The sequence below is a fragment of the Camelina sativa genome, chromosome 11 (assembly GCF_000633955.1).
Source record: "Camelina sativa cultivar DH55 chromosome 11, Cs, whole genome shotgun sequence".
In the NCBI taxonomy this organism is placed as follows: Eukaryota; Viridiplantae; Streptophyta; class Magnoliopsida; order Brassicales; family Brassicaceae; genus Camelina; species Camelina sativa.
The window spans coordinates 47,756,928-47,782,427 of NC_025695.1; the positions used below are offsets into that span (position 1 = coordinate 47,756,928).

At 37.6% G+C, this 25,500-nt stretch overlaps 9 protein-coding genes and 1 long non-coding RNA gene across 17 annotated transcripts in view; 4 read left to right on the forward strand and 6 right to left on the reverse strand.

Annotated features, from left to right (window-relative positions):
* Positions 76-1,895, forward strand: LOC104729063 (SAL1 phosphatase-like). Its single transcript, XM_010447960.1, has 7 exons — positions 76-93; positions 171-279; positions 408-481; positions 569-774; positions 887-1,205; positions 1,301-1,454; positions 1,546-1,895. Exons 1-7 carry the CDS (start codon positions 76-78, stop codon positions 1,713-1,715), a joined length of 1,050 nt encoding a protein of 349 aa, XP_010446262.1. The 3' UTR covers positions 1,716-1,895.
* On the forward strand, positions 3,307-5,676 carry LOC104727027 (probable SAL3 phosphatase). Its single transcript, XM_010446019.1, has 8 exons — positions 3,307-3,511; positions 3,925-4,000; positions 4,101-4,174; positions 4,275-4,480; positions 4,623-4,836; positions 4,923-5,012; positions 5,089-5,242; positions 5,325-5,676. The coding sequence occupies exons 1-8, from the start codon at positions 3,446-3,448 to the stop codon at positions 5,522-5,524; spliced, it is 1,080 nt and encodes a 359-aa protein (XP_010444321.1). The 5' UTR covers positions 3,307-3,445; the 3' UTR covers positions 5,525-5,676.
* On the reverse strand, positions 6,345-7,089 carry LOC104727031. 2 transcript variants are annotated; one of them, XR_758157.1, is made up of 3 exons: positions 6,956-7,089; positions 6,617-6,881; positions 6,345-6,540 (listed from the first exon to the last, which is right to left on the reverse strand). It is a non-coding gene; the product is annotated as an uncharacterized LOC104727031 (long non-coding RNA). The 2 variants fall into 2 exon arrangements; XR_758156.1 differs by having other exon boundaries at positions 6,345-6,881.
* On the forward strand, positions 6,403-8,412 carry LOC104727030 (SAL2 phosphatase). The gene is made up of 8 exons (XM_010446021.1): positions 6,403-6,495; positions 6,637-6,712; positions 6,837-6,910; positions 7,004-7,209; positions 7,290-7,503; positions 7,588-7,677; positions 7,779-7,932; positions 8,124-8,412. Exons 1-8 carry the CDS (start codon positions 6,430-6,432, stop codon positions 8,285-8,287), a joined length of 1,044 nt encoding a protein of 347 aa, XP_010444323.1. The 5' UTR covers positions 6,403-6,429; the 3' UTR covers positions 8,288-8,412.
* On the reverse strand, positions 7,441-10,182 carry LOC104727029. Of its 3 annotated transcripts, none has more exons than XM_010446020.2 (10): positions 9,941-10,182; positions 9,699-9,813; positions 9,441-9,602; positions 9,181-9,218; positions 8,980-9,079; positions 8,772-8,835; positions 8,115-8,681; positions 7,801-7,967; positions 7,642-7,720; positions 7,441-7,540 (listed from the first exon to the last, which is right to left on the reverse strand). In XM_010446020.2, the coding sequence occupies exons 1-7, from the start codon at positions 10,133-10,135 to the stop codon at positions 8,630-8,632; spliced, it is 726 nt and encodes a 241-aa protein (XP_010444322.1). In that variant the 5' UTR covers positions 10,136-10,182; the 3' UTR covers positions 7,441-7,540; positions 7,642-7,720; positions 7,801-7,967; positions 8,115-8,629. The 3 variants fall into 3 exon arrangements, with proteins under 3 accessions (XP_010444322.1, XP_019088704.1, XP_019088705.1); XM_019233159.1 differs by having other exon boundaries at positions 7,441-7,550; XM_019233160.1 differs by lacking the exon at positions 7,642-7,720 and having other exon boundaries at positions 7,441-7,550.
* LOC104727032 (protein trichome birefringence-like 14) lies at positions 10,313-12,750 on the reverse strand. Of its 5 annotated transcripts, none has more exons than XM_010446024.2 (5): positions 12,469-12,749; positions 12,214-12,278; positions 11,883-12,136; positions 11,568-11,763; positions 10,524-11,391 (listed from the first exon to the last, which is right to left on the reverse strand). In XM_010446024.2, exons 3-5 carry the CDS (start codon positions 12,043-12,045, stop codon positions 10,524-10,526), a joined length of 1,227 nt encoding a protein of 408 aa, XP_010444326.1. In that variant the 5' UTR covers positions 12,046-12,136; positions 12,214-12,278; positions 12,469-12,749. The 5 variants fall into 5 exon arrangements, with proteins under 5 accessions (XP_019088703.1, XP_010444326.1, XP_010444325.1 ...); XM_010446023.2 differs by having other exon boundaries at positions 12,214-12,281; XM_010446026.2 differs by lacking the exon at positions 12,214-12,278 and having other exon boundaries at positions 12,469-12,750.
* On the forward strand, positions 15,185-19,350 carry LOC104727033 (probable methyltransferase PMT26). The gene is made up of 9 exons (XM_010446027.2): positions 15,185-15,349; positions 15,826-16,931; positions 17,011-17,160; positions 17,384-17,654; positions 17,786-17,896; positions 17,976-18,150; positions 18,242-18,514; positions 18,602-18,796; positions 18,875-19,350. The coding sequence occupies exons 2-9, from the start codon at positions 15,867-15,869 to the stop codon at positions 19,101-19,103; spliced, it is 2,469 nt and encodes an 822-aa protein (XP_010444329.1). The 5' UTR covers positions 15,185-15,349; positions 15,826-15,866; the 3' UTR covers positions 19,104-19,350.
* LOC104727034 (photosystem I reaction center subunit N, chloroplastic) lies at positions 19,522-20,424 on the reverse strand. The gene is made up of 3 exons (XM_010446028.2): positions 20,038-20,424; positions 19,839-19,964; positions 19,522-19,746 (listed from the first exon to the last, which is right to left on the reverse strand). The coding sequence occupies exons 1-3, from the start codon at positions 20,335-20,337 to the stop codon at positions 19,657-19,659; spliced, it is 516 nt and encodes a 171-aa protein (XP_010444330.1). The 5' UTR covers positions 20,338-20,424; the 3' UTR covers positions 19,522-19,656.
* On the reverse strand, positions 20,794-24,011 carry LOC104727035 (glutamate--tRNA ligase, chloroplastic/mitochondrial-like). Its single transcript, XM_010446029.2, has 13 exons — positions 23,707-24,011; positions 23,497-23,615; positions 23,279-23,400; positions 22,998-23,180; positions 22,775-22,893; positions 22,638-22,686; positions 22,440-22,541; positions 22,235-22,337; positions 22,076-22,139; positions 21,837-21,951; positions 21,625-21,725; positions 21,348-21,504; positions 20,794-21,253 (listed from the first exon to the last, which is right to left on the reverse strand). The coding sequence occupies exons 1-13, from the start codon at positions 23,952-23,954 to the stop codon at positions 21,017-21,019; spliced, it is 1,719 nt and encodes a 572-aa protein (XP_010444331.1). The 5' UTR covers positions 23,955-24,011; the 3' UTR covers positions 20,794-21,016.
* LOC104729064 (NAC domain-containing protein 82-like) overlaps positions 24,331-25,500 on the reverse strand; it is a 4,891-nt gene continuing 3,721 nt past the window's right edge. Inside the window, exons 2-3 of the mRNA XM_010447961.2 lie at positions 24,975-25,439; positions 24,331-24,890 (exon numbers count right to left, since the gene is read on the reverse strand). Coding sequence (XP_010446263.1) covers positions 24,705-24,890; positions 24,975-25,439 — 651 coding nt within the window. The 3' untranslated portion in view covers positions 24,331-24,704. The remainder of the gene's footprint in view (positions 24,891-24,974; positions 25,440-25,500) is intronic.

A 25,500-nucleotide genomic window follows, 5' to 3' on the forward strand; every position in this document is an offset into this window, starting at 1 on the left:
ATTTAATCATTACCCATATTCTAAAGTTTGATTCTTTAGTAAACCCATTTTGTAATTTTCCTAATTTCGTTTGAAATGTTGTGTATTGCATCTGTAATTGGGGTTAGATTCTAGTGATATATAGTGTAATGATTCATTTGATTCTTTTCATTTCTTTGATTCTTTAACAGAATCTGTCATTGTTTGTTCTGGGTTTGTTTCAGAAAGTTCAAAAGGCTCTGTTGCAATCAGATGTTCAATCAAAATCTGATAAAAGTCCAGTGACCGTTGCTGATTATGGTTAGCGTATTACTGTCACTGTTTAAGAAAGTTTCTCTCTTTGAATCTTACTGAGATTGTAAATGAAAATTCGCATAGTTTGAGGTCGAAATATTCACGCTTTCAATCTGTCTTATGTTGAGTTTCAGGTTCACAAGCAGTTGTTAGTTTAGTCTTAGAAAAAGAGCTCAGTTCTGAACCCTTATCATTGGTGGCCGAAGAGGTGAAAACAGCTTTACAACACTCCCTCACATTGCTCATCTTGTGTTCTATGTTTTAGGACTCACATTGTCCAAAATTATCTATATAGGACTCAGGCGATCTACGCAAGGACGGTTCTCAGGATACTCTTGAGCGCATCACGAAGCTCGTGAACGACACTTTAGCTACCGAGGAATCGTTTGGTGGTTCTACTTTGTCCACAGATGATCTACTCAGAACCATTGACTGTGGATCATCTGAAGGCGGTCCAAATGGTCGACACTGGGTCTTGGATCCTATTGATGGCACTAAAGGGTAAGTTTTAAAAGTATCTACAAATCTTCTTATTTCAAAGAATGATTGGTAAAGTGATTGACTGTCATAGCAAATGTTATTTTCTGATACTGAGCTTGTTTGGTCATATTAGATTTCTGAGAGGAGACCAGTACGCAGTAGCACGAGGATTGCTCGAGGAAGGGAAAGTAGTTTTAGGTGTGCTCGCTTGTCCAAACTTGCCATTAGCATCCATAGCTGGAGCCAACAACAACAACAACTCTTCATCCATTGAAATTGGATGTCTCTTCTTTGCTACGATTGGCTCAGGGACATATATGCAGCTCCTAGATTCAAAATCTTCTCCCGTCAAAGTACAAGTCTCTAAGGTTGAGAATCCTGAAGAAGCATCGTTCTTCGAGTCATTTGAAGGAGCTCACTCTCTACACGGCTTATCCAGCTCCATTGCCAATGTAAATTGCATCTCTGTCCTGCCAAGTGATCCTAGTGAACAAACTATATTAATGTGCATCCATTTGATCGTGTTATTATCTTTTGTTATGTACAGAAACTCGGTGTCAAAGCACCACCTGTACGTATCGATAGCCAAGCAAAGTATGGAGCTTTATCTAGAGGAGATGGAGCTATATACTTACGGTTTCCTCATAAAGGATACCGTGAAAAGATTTGGGACCATGTCGCTGGTGCTATAGTTGTCACAGGTTAACATAAAACTCTCTCTCTTTATGTTACAACACTGATATGAGAATGTGGTTTGATAATGAATGCAATATCGGATTCTTTTGTGCGCAGAGGCGGGTGGAATTGTGACGGATGCAGCGGGAAAGCCACTGGATTTCTCGAAAGGGAAGTATCTTGATCTGGACACAGGCATTATCGTTGCTAATGAGAAGCTTATGCCACTGCTTTTGAAAGCAGTTCGTGAGTCCATAGCTGAGCAAGAGAAAGCTTCAGCTCTCTGATGATCCTTTCTTTCTTCTCTCGTTCTTTGTTTTCTTTACCAGTAGTAACTGTTGTTTTCACTTCCCTTTCAACCAAAAGTGAGAATTTCTTCCATTTTTGTCGTAATTCAAATAAAAACATTAATCTCTGGTTTGGGCTGGGCCAAGTATAATGGGAAAAGGATGTTTAGTTTGGGGCAATATGGGCCAGAGAAGGCCTTTTAAGGTTAATAGTCACCGACGTGTCTAGAGCGCGTAGACTACTTTTTATCTTAATACGGAAGTAAGCGCGTTAAGTAGAATCTTTCCGTATATATCAATATATGTGTAAATATTTAATGGTTGGAGCGGTTGGTGCGAACAAATTTGTCTGCAGTCTAAATCGCTTTTTATTTACCATTCAGCAAATGTAGTTTGCAGTGATGTGGTCATATAAAGCAAAGACAAAACCGCAGCAGACTAACTGTAGACTGCTTTTACATACGAGTTGATCCGCAGCGATCTGTAATCCCCTTAAAAATGAAACGGTCTAAACCATAGATGGATTTGGCCGTCCTAACCACAATTATCATGTATTATTTGTTTCGCGACATATAAAATACTTTTAATCCACAACAAAAGAAAAAAAAAAGCTAAAATTCGAGATTTTATTCCCCAATAATATATCCACCATCAAACATTTTTAAAGAAAATGGACGAGTACAAATCTCAAATCTACACTAAAGTGCATATAATCTCATTTTAAATGCGAATTATATATCACTATCTGTACCGTATGTTTTGGTCTTAAACCCAGTTATGTGAAAGATACTTTGTGTTAATGACAAACACAAGAACCCGTTTTCAACCAAAAGATTGAGGAGACGGAGCCACACAAGACACAAGTGTTATCACGTCATTTAAAATTATCTTAAAAGCAATTTGTACCATAATTTAATTATAATGTAGCTCTAATCATTTATCTGACGAGTGGCGATAAAATAAAAGAAGAACATATTCTTCCCTATGGTTCTTTTTCTTTACAAAAAAAAATAAATAGTAATTGTAGTAAAGCAAAACCTCTTTGGAATAAAAGCATATCAAAAAAAGTTTTAAGTTGAACAAATACAACGAACAAACCCAAAAATGATCATTTTGGTGATATATCATATACTATATATCTTAGCAAAAAAAAAAATACAATATAAGTCTAACATTTACTACTAAAAGAAATATCTAAAACAGTATATATCTTTCCATAAAAAAAAAAAAAAAACTCTGTTTGTAAGGAAAAATATCTTCCCCATTGGACCAATTCATTCTTGGATTGTTTATCTATTTATATTTTCCTCATTCTGATTTTTTTCTATAAATAAAGGCAATTTGCAATCTTCAGAATATAAAATAAAACTTAATACTAAAATTTTTTTTAATTTTTTTTTGTTGGGTGAATATATAATTAAAGAGAGAAATTTCCATTTGTCTCTTAACGGTAGGGGACTACTTTTCCACAACGGTAGAGATTGGAACAACAAATGTATTATTTTATTAATACTAAACAAACAAACTACTAATTTATTTACGTACTATAAATAATAAACCAAGAAAATTAATAAATGAATTAAAAAACAAATTGAGAAGAAAGAAGAAGAAGAAGAAGAAGAAGAAGAAGTTGGTTCAGAGTCGCGAGAGGTTTTATGATATAAAATCGATTCTTATAGAGATTTTGTTATCTCTATTCCTTCTTTCTTCTTTCAACTTCGTTCATTCTAATGTCTTACGATGAAATGCTTACTGCTGCAAAGAAAGCTGTCTCTCTCGCTGCTCGTCTCAGCAACGTACGATCTCTATCCTCTTTAATGGATCGTGTACACATGTTCTTCTTTTACTTCTCGATTTACATTTTTTTTTTTTGGGTCGTTGACATTGGAGAAGATTGTGTGTTCGTGATAAGTTAGATGTTTTCTTTAAACTCTTTCTGTGGAAATAGATAAAATAAAGTAAGAGAGTAAGAAGAATGTTGTTGTTTCTTTGGAAACTGTCAACTGAGTTTGAGTGTTTTCTGATTAGGGTTTGATATCCGGATTTTGATTTTATCACAAAATGAAAATGGGGATCTGAAATTTTCAATCTTGTTGTATTATCTCTGAGATTTCAATGGGTTTTGATTTGTGTACCTATTATTTACTAACTAACTCATCTCAGGTTTTTTTTAATCAAAAGTGAAATGTCTTTGGTTTGTTTTTAACAGGAAGTGAGGAAATCTCTGTTGGTAACTGACGTTTGGAACAAATCTGATGATAGTCCTGTTACTGTTGCTGATTATGGTTTTAGCCCCCTCTCTTTCTTTTTCTAAATGTTAGATTTTTCATATCTGTCTTGTCTTGGCTCATGAAAGAAAACAAAGACATGTTCTTTTATTTTCAGGCTCGCAGGCGGTGGTTAGCCTTGTACTAGAAAGGGAACTCAAGAATGAACCTGTTTCTTTAGTCGCTGAAGAGGTGCCCAAAACTAATGCAAAAAAAAAAAAAACATTGCAGGTTCTTTTTTCTTGAATGAAGTTATAAGCTGATTTTGTTTATATAATTTATGTGTGTGTAGGATTCTGGTGAGCTAAGGAAGATTGCTGCTGAGAATGTTTTGGCTCGCATTACAGAGCTTGTGAAAGATACTCTTGCAAGTGATGAATCATATGCTGCTTCTCCTTTATCTTCCGATGATGTGCTCAATGCTATAGACCGTGGTAAATCAGAAGGTGGTCCCAAGGGTCGCCATTGGATCTTGGATCCTATAGGTGGCACTAGAGGGTGAGTCCCCCCTCAATGACTCAAAATGTTACTGATATTTCCCTGATCACAATGCTTCATCTCGTTTCATATATTGTTCACATTATTGAACTATCATAAGAGTACTTGAAACTGACAGCTTTTGTGAAATTCCAATATGTAGATTTATAAGAGGAGAACAATATGCAATAGGATTAGCATTGTTGGTGGAAGGCAAAGTAGTACTTGGTGTAATGGCTTGTCCTAAGCTTCCTTTTTCATCAACTGCTGGTAACACACTCAAGTCTTCACCTGAAAAAGTTGGTTGCCTTTTCTATGGTTCTGTTGGCACCGGGACTTATGTCCAGTCTCTCAGTGTTGACTCTCTTCCTGTGAAGGTAAATCACTCAGAACCACTCTGTTTCAATATGTCTTACATCAAAATAAATGTATTGCTAAAAAAATGATCAATATGCGCTATTAGGTAGAGGTAAGCAGCGTAGATGATCCTGCTAAAGCGAGTTTCTTCGAGTCATACCACACACCTGTCCCCATCCATAACACAATTGCTAAGGTAAAACATCTTCCTTACATTCTGTATATATCTTCCTGTTTGGTCTGAGTTTGACTCTGTTTTCTCCTGGTGACAGAAACTGGGGATAAAAGACTCACCAATCAAGATCAATAGTCAGACAAAGTATGCAGCTTTATCTAGAGGAGATGGAGAGGTGTACTTGAGGTTTACTCGCAAACCAAGGCCCGAATCAATATGGAATCACGCCGCTGGCTCAATCATCGTTTCAGGTAAAACCTATTTAGCTCTTCTTATCTACATAGCTTTTGGTCAAATGAAAGATCACACAAATGCTTATGTGTGAAATTGCAGAAGCGGGAGGAAAAGTGACTGATGCAGCTGGGGATCCGTTGGACTTTTCGAAAGGCAAGTATCTTGATTACAAGAGAGGAATTGTTGTAACGACGCAGAAACTGTTGCCAAGGCTTTTGAAAGCAGTAAGAGAATCAATTAAAGAAGAAGAAGAGGAAGAAGAGGAAGAAGAGAAAACTGCTTCTGTGAAACTTCACTAACACGCAACTGTAATATACTTATTATTTTTGTTGTTGTCTTTGGGTATATATACTATGTCTGTGTCTGTGTTCTTTTCACACAGTCTATTTATTAAAAAAAAATATACGTATATCTCACCTCTGATATATAAGAAAACACTAATTTATCTTTAGTTTTGGTGTTAAGAAAGAGCTCGTTGAATTACTTTATTAAAGTTTATTTTATGCTAATAATCAGAAATATGTGAAACGTAGCTATTGATTGCTACGTGACTTAGTTAATTCGGCAATAGAAAAAAGATGATGCCTTTCTCTGTCGCATATAAAAAAAGGACAAAATGAAAAGACCTTTCTTTCTTAAAGAGTTAACACAAAGAAGAACACTTCACAATTATGATAATGATTTACACTCCGGTCGAATCTTCCACGAAACTTCGTCTTCTTATATAATATATCAAATAACAAATCATATATAGAGAGAGAGCTTATTAGTGTATTGATTAGGTATCCAATTTGTTTAGTGTTTAACGATCAATGGACTATGATCACTCTTGTAATTTTCTAACGACTATTATTATTACAATATGCAAATTGATACAAAAATCCGTGAAATATTCTACATGATAATATAGTATTATATTACGTCTACATATTCTGTAAGTTCTTATCTTTAATTTTCCTCTTTTTAAACGTCAACTTGTTCTGGCATTACGTGGAAGACGGTTTGCACCACTAACTCCGTCTCGCACGAAACTCTATTTTATATATCAGTGTTGACTACTTCTACGTTCTCCCTTGGAGTCTTGGACTATAACATCTTCTAGTGACATGCACAAATATATAATAATAATGACTATAAATTGGCTAAATAAAACCATACTAGTATAAGCTTTTTTTTATATACATAACAGTCTTGAAGCTTTTCAATGTCTTATGAGAAGGAGCTAGCCGCTGCAAAGAAAGCCGTCTCTCTAGCTGCTTGTCTCAGCCAGGTAACGACGACTACTTTCTTATCCACCATTGAGCTATACTATCACCTATAAATTACAGTAACAATTTGGAACTAGAAAATCAAAGCATGGAGCTTACATGTATCGTTGAAACTAAACAAACCTTATAATGTAATGAATCAGGAGGTGCAGAAGACTCTGCTGCAATCCCAAGTATGGAGTAAATCCGATAGAAGTCCGGTTACTGCAGCTGATTACGGTTTGTACCTCGTCGTTTGCTTTACCCATTCAAATTCAAGTTTCTGGTTTGCTAGTGTCGGCTTCTCTCTAGAATCAATCAAGAAAATGTCTTCACTTCTCCCATTTATGGATGGTTTCTTCAGGCTCGCAAGCTGTGGTTAGTCTTGTATTGGAGAGGGAACTCCAACCTGAAAAACTGTCATTAGTAGCTGAAGAGGTGAAATGACTCAGAAACCCGTTAATCCAAGGTTTTATAGCGTACATGTTACTCGGGTTTTCTCGTACTTATGTCTGGGAAAAATTCTTACAGGAAACTGGAGATCTGCGAAAGAAGGGAAGTGAGGAGTTCCTAGAAGGTATTACCAAGCTTGTGAAAGATACTCTAGCTTCTGAGGAATCGTACGCTGGCTCTCCTCTATCCACAGATGACGTGTTAAACGCTATAGACTGCGGTAAATCAGAAGGCGGTTGTAGCGGCTGCCACTGGATTCTTGACCCTATAGATGGAACCAAAGGGTAACAAATCTCTGTAATCTGTGTGCTTTCACAATGCTTTACCTTAGAAACCGGTTTAATGAATTTCTCTGCATTCTTAGATTTGTAAAAGGAGAGCAATACGCCGTGGGATTAGCCTTGCTTGTGGAAGGCAAAGTGGTGCTCGGTGTCATGGCTTGCCCAAATCTTCCCGTGGCTTCTGCGGTTTGTGAGACGGATAAGTCTTCCCCTGAAGATGTTGGCTGCCTTTTCTTTGCTACAACGGGTTCAGGGACTTACGTGCAACCTCTCAAAGGAAATTCTCCGCCACAGAAGGTATCATTTACCTATCCAAAGCTCAACCATGATAAATCTGCAATTGTCTGGTAGTGTTAAAGAGAGTGAAAGCTATGTTGACAGGTGAAAGTGAGTAGCAATGAGAATCTCGAAGAAGCGAAGTTCTTGGAATCATACCATAAACCAATTCTCATCCATGGTACCATTGCAAAGGTAATATCTTTATTCTTTCTATCACAGTCTGCTCTTATGTAGGCTATAATAACCAAGTGGAATTCTTACTACTAAGACAAACTGTTTACGGTTAAGAGTAGAAACTCGGGATCAAAGCATTACCTGTAAGGATCGATAGCCAAGCTAAGTATGCAGCTTTGTCCCGAGGAGACGCAGAAATATACTTGCGTTTCACGCTCAGTGGATACCGCGAGTGTATATGGGACCATGCTCCTGGTTCAATCATCACCACAGGTACAAAACCCTTTTCAATGCAAAAAACTGTTGGCCTGAATGCACATTACAAAGCAATGGGTTGCTCGCTAGTTTACCAAGCACATAAGGGATCTAGATTTAATACCCACTTATGTCACTTATAATGTATAATTAAAACTACGAGATGACTATTATTAATAAACAGAAGTGAACAAAATAACCTTGTGCAGAAGCTGGAGGCGTAGTGTGCGATGCTGCAGGCAAATCTCTAGACTTCTCGAAAGGAAAGTATCTTGCTCACGAGACAGGGATCATAGTTACCACCAAGGAACTCAAGCCATGGATTTTGAAGGCAGTTAGAGAATCTATGGAAGAGGAGAATCTATATTTCTGAGACACAACTGAAACTGTATAATATTTGTATTGGTCTGAACTGGTATGTGGTGTAAATGTTTAGTTCATATAATTGGAAACAGCAGATATGAATGAATAAATGATACTAAGGAAGATTCAACTTTATTTCTATTTCATCTTTCAAAAATTGCTTATAGTATGTGTCCACAAGGAATCTACGTTGCCCTTACAGATTCTTTTTACATAATCGAATCACCAAAAGAGGAGAAATTAGGACCTGAGAAATTATCATCAGCATAAGCATACATCCCAGGCGATTCAGTGTGTTACTAAGAGCTGATGATGGATTTAAAGTGTCGTCTAAGATTATGTTCTGTTCCAATCAGCCGTCCTCTTCTTCTGAATCCTGCAGAAGAGCACCGCGTTTACGCGTTCTACAAAAACCAAAGCTATTTTCAGACCAAGACTATCGATACTAATATGGATGTTGCATGAGATTTAAATAGGATATGATATGTATATACCTTCGGTGAGCAGGAACTCGTTTAACAGGTTTTGCTGTGTTAGCTTCTCGGGCAGATTTCTTGGCTGCAACCAAAAGATACAATGATAAATATGGTGACGTTGATGATCATTGAATACATATAAGACTTTTGATTATTGTTTACATATAAGATTTTCTGGGGAAAAGAGTTGAAAATATATTACTAAATGTGGTTAAACATGACTAACCGGGAGAGTCTTGCTGGTTATCTGTTGATGGAGCCATAACATCTAGCTTTCCAGAGAAGTATCGTTCCAGTTTGTTATCGGTACCACCGTCCCTCTTGTCCTAATCACAATACAATCGAGATTTTTCAACCAAAGTAAGAACCGAGTACTGCTACAGTGTTATTAAAGAAACACCATTTAGAACTGCCAGACCTAAGATACCTTTTCATCAATTGCTGCAGCTGAAGAATTCACTTCTCCTGATTGAACAAATGAGTGTACAAGGACAAAACATTAGAGTTAAAAACGAATTCCCTTTATTTACGGTTAACACTATCTTGAATTCCAAATAAACCCATATTGTGTAGCACATGAATGGCACATTCGATAGTGTAAATAAGCATTCTCTACTACTATGAAGAGTGTCTGGTCTTTATTTGCAAGAACATCCAAATGACCTCATATTGTAATAATTCCTATACCTTGTAGGTGCTGCTTGCTCTTGAATGCTCTGAACAACTCGAAAGACAGATTAGCCATTGCCTCACTAGCAGCAGATGATGAGTCCACCATCTTTGTTAGAGGTAGTATTATGCGAGGCATTCCTTTGGCCTTCTGAGAAACTAATCGCGCAATCTCAACACCTACAAAATTATGTGATTGAAACACACAAAACTAAGAATACCAACACAGATAATGAATTGTAAACTACTAAACATAAGCTCAAGGAAAACAGTTACCATTAGAAACTGAATTTGATCCAAGGAGAAGAAGCTTCACATTATCTGATTTCAAAGAAGCTACAGTATAATCGACGAACTCAGACCACGAACCACCAATCCCAACAGTATCCCTCTGTTTTCAAATCAAAGTATGCGAAGTAAAAATTCAAAGAGCAATCCTAATCACAAGCCACTGAGATGAATCAATCAATGGTTTGTTTATCCACAGCAGAAAAAACAAAAGAAAGGAGTAAACGAACCATATCATCTAGCTTCGAGACGGAGAGGATCGTCGTCCAGACGCCGGAGACGAAGTCAGTGACATGGACTGTTAAGTTATACGAATCGGAAGCGTAGACGTGGAAGAGACATCGTCGGAGAAGACCCGTACCCGGATCCGATCGTTCGGGTACTACTTCCCCAAATATGGGTTCGAATTTCTCGAAACTCGCCATCTTTTTGAAAAATTCAGACGACGAATTTTTGACATAAGAGTACTAAAGAGTCTTCTCTTCTTCTACTCCGTAAACCGGTCCAGTTCCAATTATTAAATTTTAACCGTGCCGAAATCGTACCGGGTTTTCGGTTAACAAAAAAAGATTTGTTTCAATGTTTCTTCATGTATAGAAAAAAAAAAAACAGATTGTTGTAATCATTACACATATGGATCATATATATATCTGTAAAATGTATCAGTTCCAAAAACCTTCTAAAATCCCTATTTGTAAGAACTGGCTTGAACCTTTTCTTCTTCTCCCAGAAAGAATTAAAAAAAATCTTTCTATAACAAAGAATCAAAACAGAGACAATCCTGTGAACTAACTTTTGTGATGTTTGGAGACTTCAAATCTGGGCAATGAAAAGTTCATTCCAAGTATCAGGGATCCCAGGTAAGCACCAATGCAAGCAATCGTTGATAACTGGAGTTGTAGTCACGTTACTACTCGCCTTCTTTGGTTTTCTAGGTTTGAGTTTTGACCCTGAGATGTGAGCTTCATCTCTTAATTCAGAAAGTGCAGTTATGTCAAGAATCTTTATCCTAGTCCCATTCACAGCACTCTCAACTGTCGTATCAATGGATCCATCATCGCCTGTGATTTCGCCTCCTCTAGATAAAGGGACTGTGTTGTTACAGTTTCCCCCTGTATTCCAATCTCCGTTTTTAAAATGTCTCGGAGATATCGTTCTAAAGAAAGCTTTCAACCGTGGATGCAACGGAAGCTGTGCATCTAGCCACTTCACAACGCTGTGTATTGTAAAATCCTTGGCGTTTCTGATATCCTTGAGGTATTCACCTTTGACCCGTGTTCCATTAACGTGCATCACCCAATGGTTTCCTTCGATCTTACCTCTGTTCCAATGGTGACCGGTGTTTAGAACCAATACATCGAAACGGTGAAGGTAGTTTCTCATGAATGCTGGTGGACGGTCCAAATGCATTGCAGTAAGACGAGGTGGATCTGTGTTGTTCATCGGTACCAAATCTGATAAACTAGCTGACCAGTAATACAAGATCGTCGTGTTTGTTGTCGGGAACCGATAAGCCCAACCATCAGGACGGAGTGCTCCTTTGGCTTTCACCAAACCGTACTCCCACCCCACATTTTGAACATCTGGGCTATCTTTACCACCGCTGGCCATACACATTAGGGACTGAAACTGTTGCCGTCCCAATGAGTCTCCTATAAATGCTATCGTCTTGTTCTGCATTCTGGGAAATTCAAAAAAAAAAAAAAAGTTGCAGTAAGCAATTCTGAGATATTTCGAAACACTTGCTCCACTACAATACATTCACACAAAATCCAATCTAATTACATCACACTGCAGTAAGGTTCAAGAATGTTTTATTACTTAAAAGTAAGAGTGTGCTGCCATACCACACCATACCTTCTCAAGAAAGTGAATCTGTCAAAGTGTGGCATGTTGCAACCTTGAGGCTGCCACCGGTAACCCTCAAATGAAAAATCAGGTCTGCCCATTATTCTACAAGCCCACATGGTTGATAACCACTGTTTACATTCAAAACCAGAATACAATGGTCTCTTCCTGTCTTTTACCCATCTCCCTTTCGCAAAGTTACAAACTGAAACAGAAAACCACAACAGGACTATAATATCTTCAAAGAATGAGATCAAAGTGTTTGGAACATTATAACCAAAAACTGAATACGAAAAGCTAGGAGGAACAGCATATAAAAAATACCTGAAGAAGAAGAAGAAGGTGAAAACTGACTTTTTATGTCAAAGAGAGACGAAGTAGGAAAAGGGTTTTTCTCGGAAACAAGGAGAATTACAACAAGAAGAATGAGGATAACCAAGGCAAGTGATACACTGCCTTTGAGTATGTGACTTCTCCCACCAAACATCTTATTAGAGTGAATGCCAGAGATAACATCAACTCTCTTCTCTCAACAAAGAATTGTTATTGCAGTGTTTGTTGAACTGAGCAGTCACAAACTGTAACAATATCTCTTAGTCAGTCATTGAATCTGGCAAAAGCAAAAAAAAAAAAAAGGTTTTATCTTTAAACGTACCAATCAAAATCCTTAATTTTGGCAATTGAATTTGTAACGTCGATGTGTGTTTAATGATATAGTTTCTTCTTCAATCCGAAGTCATCCAAATCAGGAAACAAAACAAAATCAGGAAATTTAATTTAAACTAACCCATGGTAAAGAAAAGAAAGAAAAAAAACGCTTTTAACTCTTAAACCCAAAATCAAAATCGCACTAATGAAGCTCGTGCGTGATTTCCAAATTTCAAACGAGAAAGAAGATAGAATGATTTACCAGAAAACAGTTGATGATGATCGGATCTTTCGGAGAGAGAGAGAGAGAGAGAGCAGTGAGAGAGAGCAGTGAAGTGTAGAGAGAGATCTGGGAATTACGAATCCACCTCCAAATTTTGGATCTTTCACATGTTCCTCACTATACAAATACATCAATTTCGCAGTACGAGTGACTCATCGTATTATTTCAACGTTTGATGTGTTTGTTCTTTCTTTCTTTTTTTTCCTTCTTGATTTTTTTTTTTTTTCTTGTATTTTTTTTGCTGCCTTTCTTGAATTTTCGGCGCAATAATAAAGTTGTAGTAATAATTTTGGTGCTTCATGTTCTTTTTGTTTTTGCGCTTTAAATTTGTTCCCAGCAAAAAATGAAAAAGTAAAAAAGATAAGTAAACTAAATCTAGATGCGTTAATTTCTGGATGGTTTAACTAAGTTAATAATAAATAAATAAAAAGATAAACCTCATCAAAAGATAAACAATAAAACACCAATCTGAAACCTCCGAAAACAAAAGAAAGATGCTACTAGCTAATTCCAAATTTGAAACAATAAAAGAACCATAATGGAACACGATGGTGCAGTACCAATCAAACAAACTGTTGAAAGGAATAGTTAAAACAATACTCCATCCGTTTCAAAATATAAGATGTTTTAGAAAAGTTTTTTGTTTCATAATATAGGATGTTTTCAAGTTTCCATGCAACTTTTAGATTAGTTTAGTATTTTATATTATGCAGTATTGTTTCTGATTGATTGAAATTGTTAAAAGTAAAAATTTCTTAATCTGCGTGCTTTAGTTAAAACATCCTATATTTTGAAACGGAGGGAGTACTACTGTCATTACGAAATTTTAACTATTCATATTTGTCAATGTAATTAAACTTAGAAAACATAGGATATTAGACGATCATTACTGATAGTTACTCATACCAATACTCTTATTAAAAAATTAATAAAAATAAGAGAGAGAAGAGGTAAGAAAAACATACTCTTAACATATAGCACAAGTGTCACTTATTTAGTAGAACAAATATTAAAAAATAAATAAAAAAAGAAAATCTGCAATAAAGATATTTTTTTTTTTGAGTAACGATACACGGTTACTCTCCAGTAATGCTCTTAACTAGTGCACTACTTATTCATGTTTATATGTTTAGGAAACATGATTCCACTATATATTTTGGGTGTGAATAGTTCCAGCGGTTGGGATGGACAAATCCGTCTGCGGACTGGACCACTTTTTACTTATCATTCAGCAAATGTAGTCCGCAATGGTGCGGTCCAAATAAAGCAGAGACAAGACCGCTGCATACTACTTTTGCATACAAATAGAATTGGTCCGCAACGGTCTGTAATCCACCCCAAAAATAGAGCGGTCCAGACCGCATATGGATTTGACCGCTCTGACCGCAGTTACCATTCAAACCCTTTGTTATCTGAAAAAATATTTGTGTCATATTGGTGTTTGAACCCTAGTTTGGGAAGGTCAACACTAAAGAATTTACCATCTGTGCTACTGAAACTTTGTAGAATTACATGTAAAAATAATTATTTAATTAGTTTACCCAGGTCTGGTGATCTACCTCTTTCCTACGTAGGTCCGCCATTGTCGACACTGCAACATTCATCGTTCAATTTCTTAATAACGCATTTGTCACCTTCGGGAATATTTGATAAAATTGGAACGATACAGGGAAGATTAGCATGACATGCGCAAAAATGACACGCATAAATCAAGAAATGACCCAAATTTTTTTGAATGAAAAAAAAAAATAATAACGCATTTAAGATGATCCGGCAACATGTCTATACTGTAATTATTTTAACTAAACAAACCGGTGTATTAAATTCTTCTCAATTATCGACATGTTGTGTTCAATGTCTAATACTATTAATATTGATTAACTTGTTTGTACATGCATGTCTCAATCATAAGCATTTATTTGTATAAGCAAGTACATCACAAAGTTAGATGTGTTATTTAGTAGTTGACAAATGAAAACGATGGTTTTCAGTAGTACTATCTTCTCCAACTCTCCGAGATGAGTAAAAATAGAAAAACATACATACCTATCGTATCGGGGTCATACACGTTAATACTGGGTGGCCGATCAACAGGGAAACTAGAGGGTCTTGATTGTAATTAAAAACATTTGTTCCCTCCCAACAAGTTAAATAAATCGTTGGATTGAGATTGAAGATAGCTATAACAACTATATATGAAAGTGTAACTATTGCAAAAAAAAAAAACAAAAAAAATTCAATGAAAGAGTAAAGTTTAAAAAGTGTGAATTAGATTTTTAGCTAAAAAAAACATGCCGTAGTAACCACTCCTCAACAACTTGATTTATATATCATGATGATATATGCTTACTTCTAATTAGTTAAAATACAAATAAAAATGCTAAGGTCTTAAGCAATTGACTAAAACGAATTTAATTATAATTAAAGTAATTAGAGATTTTTCGACCACTACTAAATTGACGGCTACTCCGTAGTTCTCTCCGCTTATTGTGATGATGACAAATCCCATCTAAATATAAGCCTTTTTTTTTTTTTAAATTTTGTCCCCTAATTCTTAAATTTAATTAAATACTAATTATATTTATTTGTTCATCAATTAAGATTTTTTTTTTCTTTTTATTGTGGATTAATTAAAGAAATCGTAAAAGATCAACAAATAAATTGAGATTTAATTTAACCTCTATATATGTAATTAATAATGTATACACACACACACCTTTTCTTTATCTCCTTCATCTCTCCCGTGACATTCGAGTTTTCTCGAGAAAGTGAATCAAAATGGCTCCGTCCGTAGCTCGAAATTGAGATTCGGATTCTCATCTCTTCCTTCCGTCCTCTCATTGATTCTCGCCTGTATCAGGTCCGCCTTACGTACATTTACTCTTTTTGTTTTGTTAACCTTATGTTGCTGCTTAGTGATGATCTCGATGATGTTAGAAGAATAATTGTGGTTCTACCTTAGATCTGTTCCGGATCTGTTGTTTTCTCTTCGTTAATCTGTTGATTGATTTTTTTTTTTTCTTTTTCTTTCTTGTTGTTGTTCTTGAGATTTTTCGTTTGATGGCTCGTCTGTAATCTGGGTTAAACTTTAATGGCTAGTGTACATTAAGCAGATCTGTTGAACATTACCTTTTGTTCCCATCTGTGTTACATACCAACTCCGCCTTGTTAGCTTTTTACTCGTATCCAGAACTCAAATCATAACGAGTTTGTAATTGGGATTGAAGTTAAGTCATAATCTAGCTCATATATGCTTGCATCTTCAAGAAATATGATTAGATGATATAGAGATCTTATTATTGCTCGCCTAACATCCAATTCTCTGTTTCTCTATAGGCGTACACGAATTGTTATCGTCTGTTGCTCAAATCAGAAGCATGGCGCAACCGAGGTATACTAGGATAGATAACAGGAGGCCCTCGTCAAACTATTGCTCGACGGTGACAGTAGTTGTTTTCGTGGCACTATGCTTAGTCGGGATCTGGATGATGACATCATCTTCTGTTGGACCTGCTCAGAGCGTTGAAGAGGTTTCTCTAGACAACAAAGATGTGATAAAGAAACAGATGACCCCACCACCTGCAGAGGAAGGCAACAATGGTCAGAAGTCTGAAGACGCATCTGGTGAAACACCGAATGAGGATAAAAAAGGAGATGGTGATGGAAGCTTGCCCAAAGAGGATGAGAGCTCAAGTAGGCAGGAGAACCAGGAAGAGGAGAAGAAAGAAGAGTCTACTACTCCATCCGGTGAGACAAAGAGTGAGACCCAAGGTGGGGAAGATAAAAAAGATGACTCCAAGTCAGAAAATGGTGATGGAGGAGGTGATTCAGATGAGAAGAAAGATTTGAAAGACAACCCAGATGAAGAAAACCCTGACGCAAATGAAAAGAAAACTAAACCTGAAACCGAGGGTAATGAGTCGGGTGAGGATGATGAAAACCAAAAGCAGTTTGAGTCTGATAACGGTGAGAAAAAAACCAGTGATGATGATAAAGAAACCAAAACTGGCAACCAAGATACTGAAACCAAGACTGAGAAGGAAAACACTGAGCCAAATGTGGATGTTCAAGTAGAGCAGGAGGGTCAACCTAAAAACGAGACCTCAGGTGATCTTTCGCCTCCTGGGGCACAATTAGAGCTACTGAATGAAACTACGACACAAAATGGTTCATTTTCAACCCAGGCAACAGAGTCCAAAAATGAGAAAGAAGCTCAGAAGGCTTCTGGGGATAAACTTGATTACAAATGGGCACTATGCAATACAACAGCTGGACCGGATTACATTCCGTGTCTCGATAATGTGCAAGCCATTAGGAGTCTTCCGAGTACTAAACATTATGAGCATCGTGAGAGGCATTGTCCAGACAGCCCACCCACCTGCCTTGTTCCTTTGCCTGAAGGATACAAGCGGCCAATTGAGTGGCCTAAAAGTCGAGAAAAGGTCTGTTGAATTTGTTGACTTTCCTATTTACGTATTTTAATCGGCAAAGAACCTAATACCACCATTTTCATTTATGCAGATCTGGTACACCAACGTCCCTCATACCAAGCTTGCTGAGTATAAGGGGCATCAAAATTGGGTTAAAGTTACCGGTGAGTATCTAACTTTTCCTGGTGGAGGAACCCAATTCAAGCATGGTGCTCTTCATTACATCGATTTCATACAGGAGGTTGGTATTCAGATGTAATTCTTTTGTTATAAAATAGGAAGTCTGAATTGGATAACTGCTTTGTATAATCGTTTTATAACCCATACCCATGTTTCTTTTACGCAACCACTTGTTTTCTACTCCCTTATTTTGTTAAAAAGCCTGAATCGTTTTGTACTTTGATTACTTTAGGGGTAGTATATGTGCTTATGAAGTTCCCCTTTTGATGAAAATTTGCTTTCAGTCTGTCCCTGCTATTGCATGGGGTAATCGCTCTCGTGTGATCCTGGATGTTGGATGTGGTGTTGCAAGCTTTGGAGGTTTCCTTTTTGACAGAGATGTGATCACTATGTCCCTCGCACCTAAAGATGAACATGAAGCTCAAGTGCAGTTTGCTCTTGAGAGGGGTATTCCTGCCATTTCTGCAGTTATGGGCACGACAAGGCTACCTTTCCCCGGCAGAGTTTTTGACATAGTTCATTGTGCTCGCTGTAGAGTGCCATGGCACATTGAAGGTTAGCAGCATAGCCACGATTGATGTAGTCTTTGAATGGAAAACTTCTGGATCTTAAACATCTCTTTCTATTGGTTCGTCAAACTTTATGTTATCTGGTTCTGATGTTTGTGTGTGCACAATACATGGCAGGTGGTAAACTCCTTCTAGAGCTTAACCGTGTATTGAGACCTGGTGGCTTCTTTGTGTGGTCTGCTACTCCAGTTTATCAGAAGAAGACTGAAGATGTTGAAATTTGGAAAGGTTGTAAAAAAACGTTATGTTTCTTATATAATTGCATTGGAGAATGTTTTCTCACACTTCATGTTGGCGACTTTTGCAGCTATGAGTGAACTCATTAAGAAAATGTGCTGGGAACTTGTATCTATTAACAAAGACACTATCAACGGAGTAGGTGTTGCTACTTACAGAAAGCCAACTTCAAATGAGTGCTACACAAAGAGATCAGAACCGCAACCTCCAATTTGTGCCGACTCTGATGATCCAAATGCATCTTGGTATAATTATTTTTCAATTATTTTGCAATTGTGCTTAGAAAGCTGGCGGTCTACGTTTACAAATACATGTTTTGTCGTGTGGTTTTTGTAGGAAAGTGCCGCTTCAAGCATGCATGCACACCGCGCCAGAAGACAAAACGCAACGTGGATCTCAGTGGCCCGAGCAATGGCCAGCGAGATTAGAGAAACCACCGTTCTGGTTATCGAGTTCTCAGACTGGAGTTTATGGAAAAGCAGCACCGGAGGATTTCAGTGCTGATTATGAGCACTGGAAACGCGTAGTGACCAAATCATACCTTAAAGGTTTAGGAATCAACTGGGCATCTGTTAGAAATGTGATGGACATGAGAGCTGTTTATGGAGGGTAAGTAAACATGATTTGCTTACGCTTACAGCTTTCATTCGTATCTAAATTCTCTTGTTAATGTTCGTGTTGATTCTCTTGTTGCAGTTTTGCGGCAGCCCTAAGAGATTTGAAAGTGTGGGTCATGAATGTGGTTCCAATAGATTCACCAGACACACTTGCAATAATATATGAACGAGGACTCTTCGGTGTCTACCACGATTGGTGTGAATCTTTCAGTACTTACCCGAGATCATACGATCTTCTTCACGCCGACCATCTTTTCTCCAAACTCAAACAAAGGTTTGTTCTGTTAGAAAGAGAGTCTCTGTTTCAAAAAAAGAAACATAATAAATAACAAACGCTTATTCAACTTTACAGGTGCAATCTAACGGCGGTGATAGCGGAAGTGGATCGGGTTTTGAGACCAGAAGGGAAACTGATAGTCCGGGACGATGCGGAAACAATTCAGGAAGTGGAAGCAATGGTGAAGGCAATGAAATGGGAAGTTCGCATGACTTATCTTAAAGAAAAAGAAGGTTTGCTCGCTGTTCAAAAGTCACTTTGGCGACCCAATGAAGTAGAAACTCTCACTTACGCCATCGCTTGAGAAGACTTACTTCAAGTCCCACTCTTTTTGTACGTATAAACACACTCTTATTAACTCATTGTCATCTTTTTCTTTTTTGGGTCGTTTTATTAGGAAGTTTTTTTGTTTTAGCGTCGAGTCTGAGTTGAGTCATTTGTTTGTACTATTTGCACATTTTTTATGTTCTCGAAGGTGAAGAACTTTGTTGAGGTTCTTTGGTAAAGTTAGATTACAGTTTTAAATGTACTACTCTTTTTGGTTTCTTCTATTTGCTTGATTGGTATTATTAACTTAGGGTATATTTTAACTTGAACAAAACTAAGTTTAGTCCAAAACTTACTATGTATCTGATGAACATTGTATAATTCAATCAGATGTTTATGCTAAGATGAACGAAAGTCTAACCAGTTTTGCTAGACTTTCATCAACGCGTGTGCAATAATACTTCCTAATCTCTCTCAATAGAGTTTAACTTTGATAAATTCAAATGGACATTCCGAATTTTCATGAATAGAGAGAGAGATAGATACACTGTTGGATTTATATAAGAATAGATTAAAACAAACGAACTTCTTCACCATTTCCAGAAAACATTGGAACCACACTTGTACTTGTCTTTGCCTTCGCATTCCAAAGCCAAATCTTCTGAGATAAATGGAACTTTCTGCAAACATAGAAAAACGACACAAGAACATTATAATCTCTTCAATTTGATTATTTCCTCAGAAAAAAAAAAAGAAAACATTTTAGACAAACCTTTTGCTTGGCAAGATCTTGGCAGCCAGTGAAATTGTCAGGGAACTTGCAGCTTCCGAATTGAACAGTGAATGCTCTCGCAAAGTTTGCTCCACTTGTTGCTAATCTCTTCTTGTCATTAAGTTCCTGTAATCAAAAATTTCCAACCTTTAGAATCTTTAGAGATGTTCAAGATTCAGAGACTTTTCGATGAACTTACTTTGTTGGCTTTGCTCCTCTCGAGGTATTCATCAAAGACGGCAGCATTTGCCGAAGCAGAAACAGCAGCAGTGGAGAAGAGTGTAGCTGCTAAGAAAACCATGGCGGATCTTCTTCCATTAGATCCATCAACATCATCACCAACAACTCGTTGCGCTTTGATCACAGGCATGACCATCTGTTTCTTCTGACCAAACCCAACCGATGAATTCGCCAAACCCGCTTTCTGGTTTAGCTCTACTGAGCCGGAACCGGAGATTGCATAGCTGCAAGTGAGAACACTCGAGTTCATGGCCGCCATTAAAGATCTCTCTTTTTTTTTTTGATCAAGAGTTTTTGAGTTTGATTGGTGAGTGATGAAGGGAAAGATTAGATTTTAGTATTAGAGATGAATGAGGATGATGATGACGTGGAGTAGATTTAATAGGGGATTGTGGCTGGAGTGTGGATAAGGTGAGATTTCCCTTCAGTCCTATTGGCAAAAGTCCAAACCTTTTCTTATTACTCTAAGCTTTGATGCTTTTGAAGTTTGAGTCTTTCAGATTCTCTTTCGAGTGTTTATGTGGTCAGATTCACTTGAGTCCCCACCACACAAACCTCTCAAAACTCTGTTTGGTACTCCGTTTTATCAGAAACCACTCGGGTCTAGCCTGAAACAGTCTGACTATGCTCTAATTGGCAAAGCCTAAGTTAGGTTTCCATAACCATTATAAGATTTATCTTTAAGAGAGAAAGACCAAAATAAACAACAAGAATATGTCAAGAAAACAGAGCACTGAAAGCAAATTAAAACTGGCCTGGATAATGTTACAAGCTCTCTGGTTTGTTCCTAAGTTTGCTTTGCTGATGATACATTATAATCTACAAATTTCGTTGTGCCATTATTTGTTTCGGGAAACAAGGCACGAGGAATCAAAATCTCTGGGCTGTCTTTCTCACCAACTAACCGAAAAATTGAAGAAAAATGAAGGAAAGTTTTCTCAGGTTGATACTGTTGTGGCTGTAGATTCAATAGGCACACTTTCACCTTTGTTCAAAGCTTCCCAGTCTACCTCCCTAAGAATCTTAAACCGTTCCTCCATGGATACAAACCCAGCCTGAGGAACCACTATACCGGGACTTCCAGCTTTGTGAATCAGAACAATACTAGTGGCCATCTCAGGTCCATGGAGTTTTCCCGTTAACAACACTCGTAGTGGCATGAAAAGTGATTTACCCTGTAACCAGCATCAGATAATCTCTTGTAAGGTTTGTTCAGTCAAGTTAAGCAGGTTTTGTTTCAGCGTTAACTGGATTAGAGAGATGACTAACTTTGCGTTTCAATGATTTGCCAAAGGCTTTCACCCATTTCTGCCAAGCACCTTGTCCTTCTGCTAAAGCGCTTGGAATCTCACCGCTGTCATAAGCAGCTATGAGGCTGGCTGCTACTTCATGAAGCTTGTCTTCCACGGCAGGCTTAGCTTCAGGGCTGCATCAGGTGCAGAAAAATTCAAATCACCACAAGCTCAGAGATTTAGAAAACAGTAAAATAAATGTTTATTGAAAGGAAAGAGGTGATGCAGGAGGAAAAAACGGTTTGATAAATTACCTAGCCAATGTAGCATGTAAAGGATATGAAAGCAAATTCAACAGTACTTTGTCTGAATCTGTCACCAACTCAATCCCATCCTTGAGAAGCTCGACAGCTTCCTGTACTTCAACAACAAGCTCAAATTCGGTAAGCCTGTACGGAAAATATCTGTTGTTCCTTTTATATATTAGAATCAGAAGAAAGTGTGGAGTCATGATTAGAAACCTTACATCTACAAAACTCCCCTCGGATTCTGATAAGATACCAGCACTCTTCCATCGCTCACCCACAAGTTTTGTTAGTTTTTCATTTGGAAGTGCCCTCAGATGTTGACCATTCATCCATCTTTGAGTTTATGGTTACGCCACATTGAAGCTATTTATTAGTAAAAAGTAGAGAACAAAAAGAGATACGAAAAACAAGAAAAAAGAAGAATTCGAAATTTGAAACAGCTAAGCAAATTCTATACCTTAACTTCGTAGAATCGAAAATTGCACCACTTTTGTTGACACGTTCAATCGAGAATTTTTCAACTGCAGATCAAGAACAAACAGTCAACAAATAAATCAGAAAAGGATGACGATAAAGATTATACAAAGCAGAGTTATAGTCAACAAAAATAATCTACCAAGATCCTCGAGTGTGAAAAATTCATTTTCAGTGCCGTCTCCCCATCCTAAGAGTGCCAAATAATTAACCATTCCCTGAGGCAGATATCCCATCTCTCTGTACTGTTTTATATTCAAACGAAGATAAAGCAGAAATTAGATGAAGATCAACAGTTGACTAATCTATGATTAACCCAAAGTATAGGCAATGACAGATATAAGCACCTGGCCTACAGATGTTGCCCCATGTCGCTTTGACAGTTTACTTCTATCCGGGGCTAGAATTAAAGAAACATGGGCGAACTGAGGCATCGGGAACTCTAGAGCCTACCATTGATTGATGCAAACAGCACTAAATCAAATCTTTAGGATAAGATAGCTTTCTAAAGCAATTGAAAGAAACACACAAAAGTTAGTGCTTACCTTGTAAATTAGAGCCTGCCTCAAAGTATTAGGCAAATGCTCTTCAGCCCTGAAACGAAAGTTGTTAATTGATTAGATCAAAGATCATATTCAAACATGTTAAAATAACAAGTAAAGAAAGACACTGGAGTAGTAACCTTATAACATGTGAAATAGCCATGGTAGCATCATCTACCGTAACACAAAAGTTGTAAACAGGTTGGCCATTACTCCTCATCACCACAAAATCTCCAAGAGTATCCAAGTTCCAACATACCTTCAAGACACTATCACACATGGTCAATAACCAAACCAGGTGTTTTTTTTTTATAACATTTATCCTATATAACAATCGATTAAGGGTAACCACAGAAAACATACCTCGCCACGAATCAAGTCATTAATTTTCAAAGACCCTTGCTTTGGCACACGAAACCGGTAAGTAAAAGGGGTGCCCTTTTCCAACTCTTGCTCTATCTCAGCATCAGTAGCGGTTGCCCATTTCCCAGTGTAAACTGGAGGCAATTGTTTTAACTTTGCAATCTCCTTCATCTTTACAAGTTCCTGTATAAACATTGCATTTAAGTAGAGTCAACAAGAGAGTCAAAAAACCAAAAGAGACAACAAGCAATAGGGTGTTAACGAATTTTGAAGAATCTCACCTCACTGGAGCAAAAGCAGCGATAGACATGACCAGATTCTAAAAGCTTCTCTGCATATTGTTTGTAAAGAGCATTTCTTTCAGACTGTCGATACGGACCAAAGTCTCCAGCAACCCCAGGACCTGCAAATTTCAATCCCAATTTGCATTACATCACCATTGAAAAAAACCCTCTAAAGTTAGCATAGAGAAGAAGAAGAAGAAGAAGAAGAAGCAAACCTTCATCCCAATCAAGACCTAACCATGAAAGATCCTGAAGAACAGCAGCTTCAGATTCACGAGTTGATCTCTCCAAATCCGTATCTTCAATTCTCAGCACAAATTTCCCTCCTTTAGACCTGTATTGTAAAAAACACCCATCAGTCAGTCACAAACCCCAAAACTCTCAACAAAAGACTCCTTTGACCAGATCACACTACCACCACGAACCTGGCGAACAAGTAGTTGAAAAGAGCAGTCCTTGCTCCACCTACATGGAGATTACCAGTGGGAGAAGGCGCGAAACGAACTCTGACAGGTCCACCATTATTGCCGGGTGAAGAAGAACAAGCAACCACCGCGAAGCTTCGACGAGAACTGTATAATAAAGAAGAATGACGGCGTCTGAGGAAAGCAGGAGCAAGCTCCGGTGAAGACCTAACCCTGAGCCACGGCGTATTGAATACAAGGCTCGCCATTTTTTGGTTGCGACGATTTCTTCTCTGAAAGTTTTGATTTTTTCAGAGAGGATAAAAAGGATTTTTAATCGGAAAGAAGAAAGTCCTATGCTTTGGAAAACCAATAAATTCGATAAAAAGCCCCTCGTAACTTTTTAATTTTAAAGTTACATCCCCATATTATGTTTTCTAACTCTATGCTCCTTAAATTCAGTTTATTGGCAAAAAAGACACGTGGACTATTTCTGAAAACGACAACGTTCCGTTGTTTTACTTTCAACTTACCCCCAACCACTAAAAACACAAAGTCAAGTAACTGTAGGAGTCAACGTGAGACACCTCTGTTGTTGTTGGAAGGGTTTCAGTTGGAGCATAATTCTTCTTTTTGACATTCCGGGACATAAGATTTATTCTGATTATAATTGAAAGTTGAAACTATCAGAATCCATGGAATATTACACAAGTTAAAAAGCAAAAAGGTTTTTCCCACAATTAGATGATGATGAAATTTTAAGACTACACAGACAACAACATAGTTTTGCAGAAACATAACATAGAAAAGCTGGCTCCACACATCTCTCACGGTTTCCATGTTACTCTCATTCTTTTGTTTTGTCTCTTCTTTTCGTGCAGACAGAGATGTCAACAGAAGAAGAAAACATTCTTCACTCTGGTTATTAAAAGCTGCTTCATATGTTTATGTTTGGACTCTCTTTCCATACTAGAGCAACAAAGATAATACTAAACGGTCGCTCCTAACTCTGACCGTTGTTAGCTTCTTGATTCATCGGGATTACTGGCTTGAGCGTCCGGAGAAGGAGGAGTGGGCGGCTGTATCAGATCCTCCATCTCCATGACCTGCTCGTCGCTCAGGTCAAACATTCCACTGAAATTGCCATCTCCTAAGACTACTGGAGCTTCCTCCTCGTTTACATAAACATCAGGCTCATCTCTTACCTGTAGATTATTAATTCAGAAGCAATCAACCAAAAGGAACACTGAATGATCTGATTCATCAAAAGCAATGATGCAGAGGCTTACCCCATTCGGGTAGTCGAAATCGTCGAAAGGTAAACACTCGTCATTCACAACAGAAAAGAGATCTAGCATCGAATTTAACTCATCGTCATCATCGTGGGGTACGTGGGGAACCTCAAGAAGAGGTGAAGAAGACATGGGAGCGTAGCCTACGACATCACTTGTTAGAGGTGGAAGCACTGTGGCAGTTAGTGGCGGTACATCAGAGACGCAAGATTCTGATATCACTCCTGCTGTTAAACAATCTTTAACAGCGTGCGATTGTGAGGTCGTAGCAACTAGACTGGTTTCTTTGCTAGGACCAGGACCAGGACCAGCGTTTACTGCAGAAGGAATAGCTACAAGGTGTTGAGTATCTTCTTCTTCATCACCACTCCAATCCTCGTCCTTATATGGAGCTCCATATTGAGAACCATGTCTTGGTCCAAGCCCATTTTTCTTAAAGAGAACGCAAAGCACATAACTATCCTGCAGAGCATAAGACTGAGTAAGACTTAACAAGAAATCAGTATATTAAAAATGAGCTTTC

Bases quoted from the DNA above. Each gene is read 5' to 3' on its own strand.
- LOC104727029 (XM_019233160.1), bottom strand. From the start codon at position 10,135: ATGGCGAGTTTCGAGAAATTCGAACCCATATTTGGGGAAGTAGTACCC. The intron at 9,603-9,698 runs GTAACTGTTTTC...ATAATTTTGTAG, and splicing joins ATCAAATTCAGTTTCTAATG to GTGTTGAGATTGCGCGATTA. The intron at 8,836-8,979 runs GTTAGTCATGTT...TTTTGGTTGCAG, and splicing joins TAACCAGCAAGACTCTCCCG to CCAAGAAATCTGCCCGAGAA.
- LOC104729063 (XM_010447960.1), top strand. The intron at 1,206-1,300 runs GTAAATTGCATC...TGTTATGTACAG, and splicing joins TATCCAGCTCCATTGCCAAT to AAACTCGGTGTCAAAGCACC. The intron at 1,455-1,545 runs GTTAACATAAAA...TTTTGTGCGCAG, and splicing joins TGGTGCTATAGTTGTCACAG to AGGCGGGTGGAATTGTGACG.
- LOC104727027 (XM_010446019.1), top strand. From the start codon at position 3,446: ATGTCTTACGATGAAATGCTTACTGCTGCAAAGAAAGCTGTCTCTCTC. The intron at 3,512-3,924 runs GTACGATCTCTA...TGTTTTTAACAG, and splicing joins TCGCTGCTCGTCTCAGCAAC to GAAGTGAGGAAATCTCTGTT. The intron at 4,175-4,274 runs GTGCCCAAAACT...ATGTGTGTGTAG, and splicing joins TTTCTTTAGTCGCTGAAGAG to GATTCTGGTGAGCTAAGGAA.
- LOC104727032 (XM_019233158.1), bottom strand. From the start codon at position 12,045: ATGTTTGGTGGGAGAAGTCACATACTCAAAGGCAGTGTATCACTTGCC. The intron at 11,764-11,882 runs GTATTTTTTATA...TTTCTGTTTCAG, and splicing joins ACCTTCTTCTTCTTCTTCAG to TTTGTAACTTTGCGAAAGGG. The intron at 11,392-11,567 runs GTATGGTGTGGT...TGAATTTCCCAG, and splicing joins AGATTCACTTTCTTGAGAAG to AATGCAGAACAAGACGATAG.
- LOC104727030 (XM_010446021.1), top strand. From the start codon at position 6,430: ATGTCTTATGAGAAGGAGCTAGCCGCTGCAAAGAAAGCCGTCTCTCTA. The intron at 7,210-7,289 runs GTAACAAATCTC...CTGCATTCTTAG, and splicing joins CCTATAGATGGAACCAAAGG to ATTTGTAAAAGGAGAGCAAT. The intron at 7,933-8,123 runs GTACAAAACCCT...AACCTTGTGCAG, and splicing joins TGGTTCAATCATCACCACAG to AAGCTGGAGGCGTAGTGTGC.
- LOC104727034 (XM_010446028.2), bottom strand. From the start codon at position 20,337: ATGGCGGCCATGAACTCGAGTGTTCTCACTTGCAGCTATGCAATCTCC. The intron at 19,965-20,037 runs GTAAGTTCATCG...TTTTGATTACAG, and splicing joins AGAGGAGCAAAGCCAACAAA to GAACTTAATGACAAGAAGAG. The intron at 19,747-19,838 runs GTTTGTCTAAAA...CTATGTTTGCAG, and splicing joins AAGATCTTGCCAAGCAAAAG to AAAGTTCCATTTATCTCAGA.
- LOC104727033 (XM_010446027.2), top strand. From the start codon at position 15,867: ATGGCGCAACCGAGGTATACTAGGATAGATAACAGGAGGCCCTCGTCA. The intron at 17,655-17,785 runs GTTAGCAGCATA...AATACATGGCAG, and splicing joins AGTGCCATGGCACATTGAAG to GTGGTAAACTCCTTCTAGAG. The intron at 18,515-18,601 runs GTAAGTAAACAT...CTCTTGTTGCAG, and splicing joins ATGAGAGCTGTTTATGGAGG to TTTTGCGGCAGCCCTAAGAG.
- LOC104727035 (XM_010446029.2), bottom strand. From the start codon at position 23,954: ATGGCGAGCCTTGTATTCAATACGCCGTGGCTCAGGGTTAGGTCTTCA. The intron at 23,401-23,496 runs GTTTGCTTCTTC...TGAAATTTGCAG, and splicing joins AGGTCTTGATTGGGATGAAG to GTCCTGGGGTTGCTGGAGAC. The intron at 23,181-23,278 runs GTGAGATTCTTC...ATGTTTATACAG, and splicing joins GCTGCTTTTGCTCCAGTGAG to GAACTTGTAAAGATGAAGGA.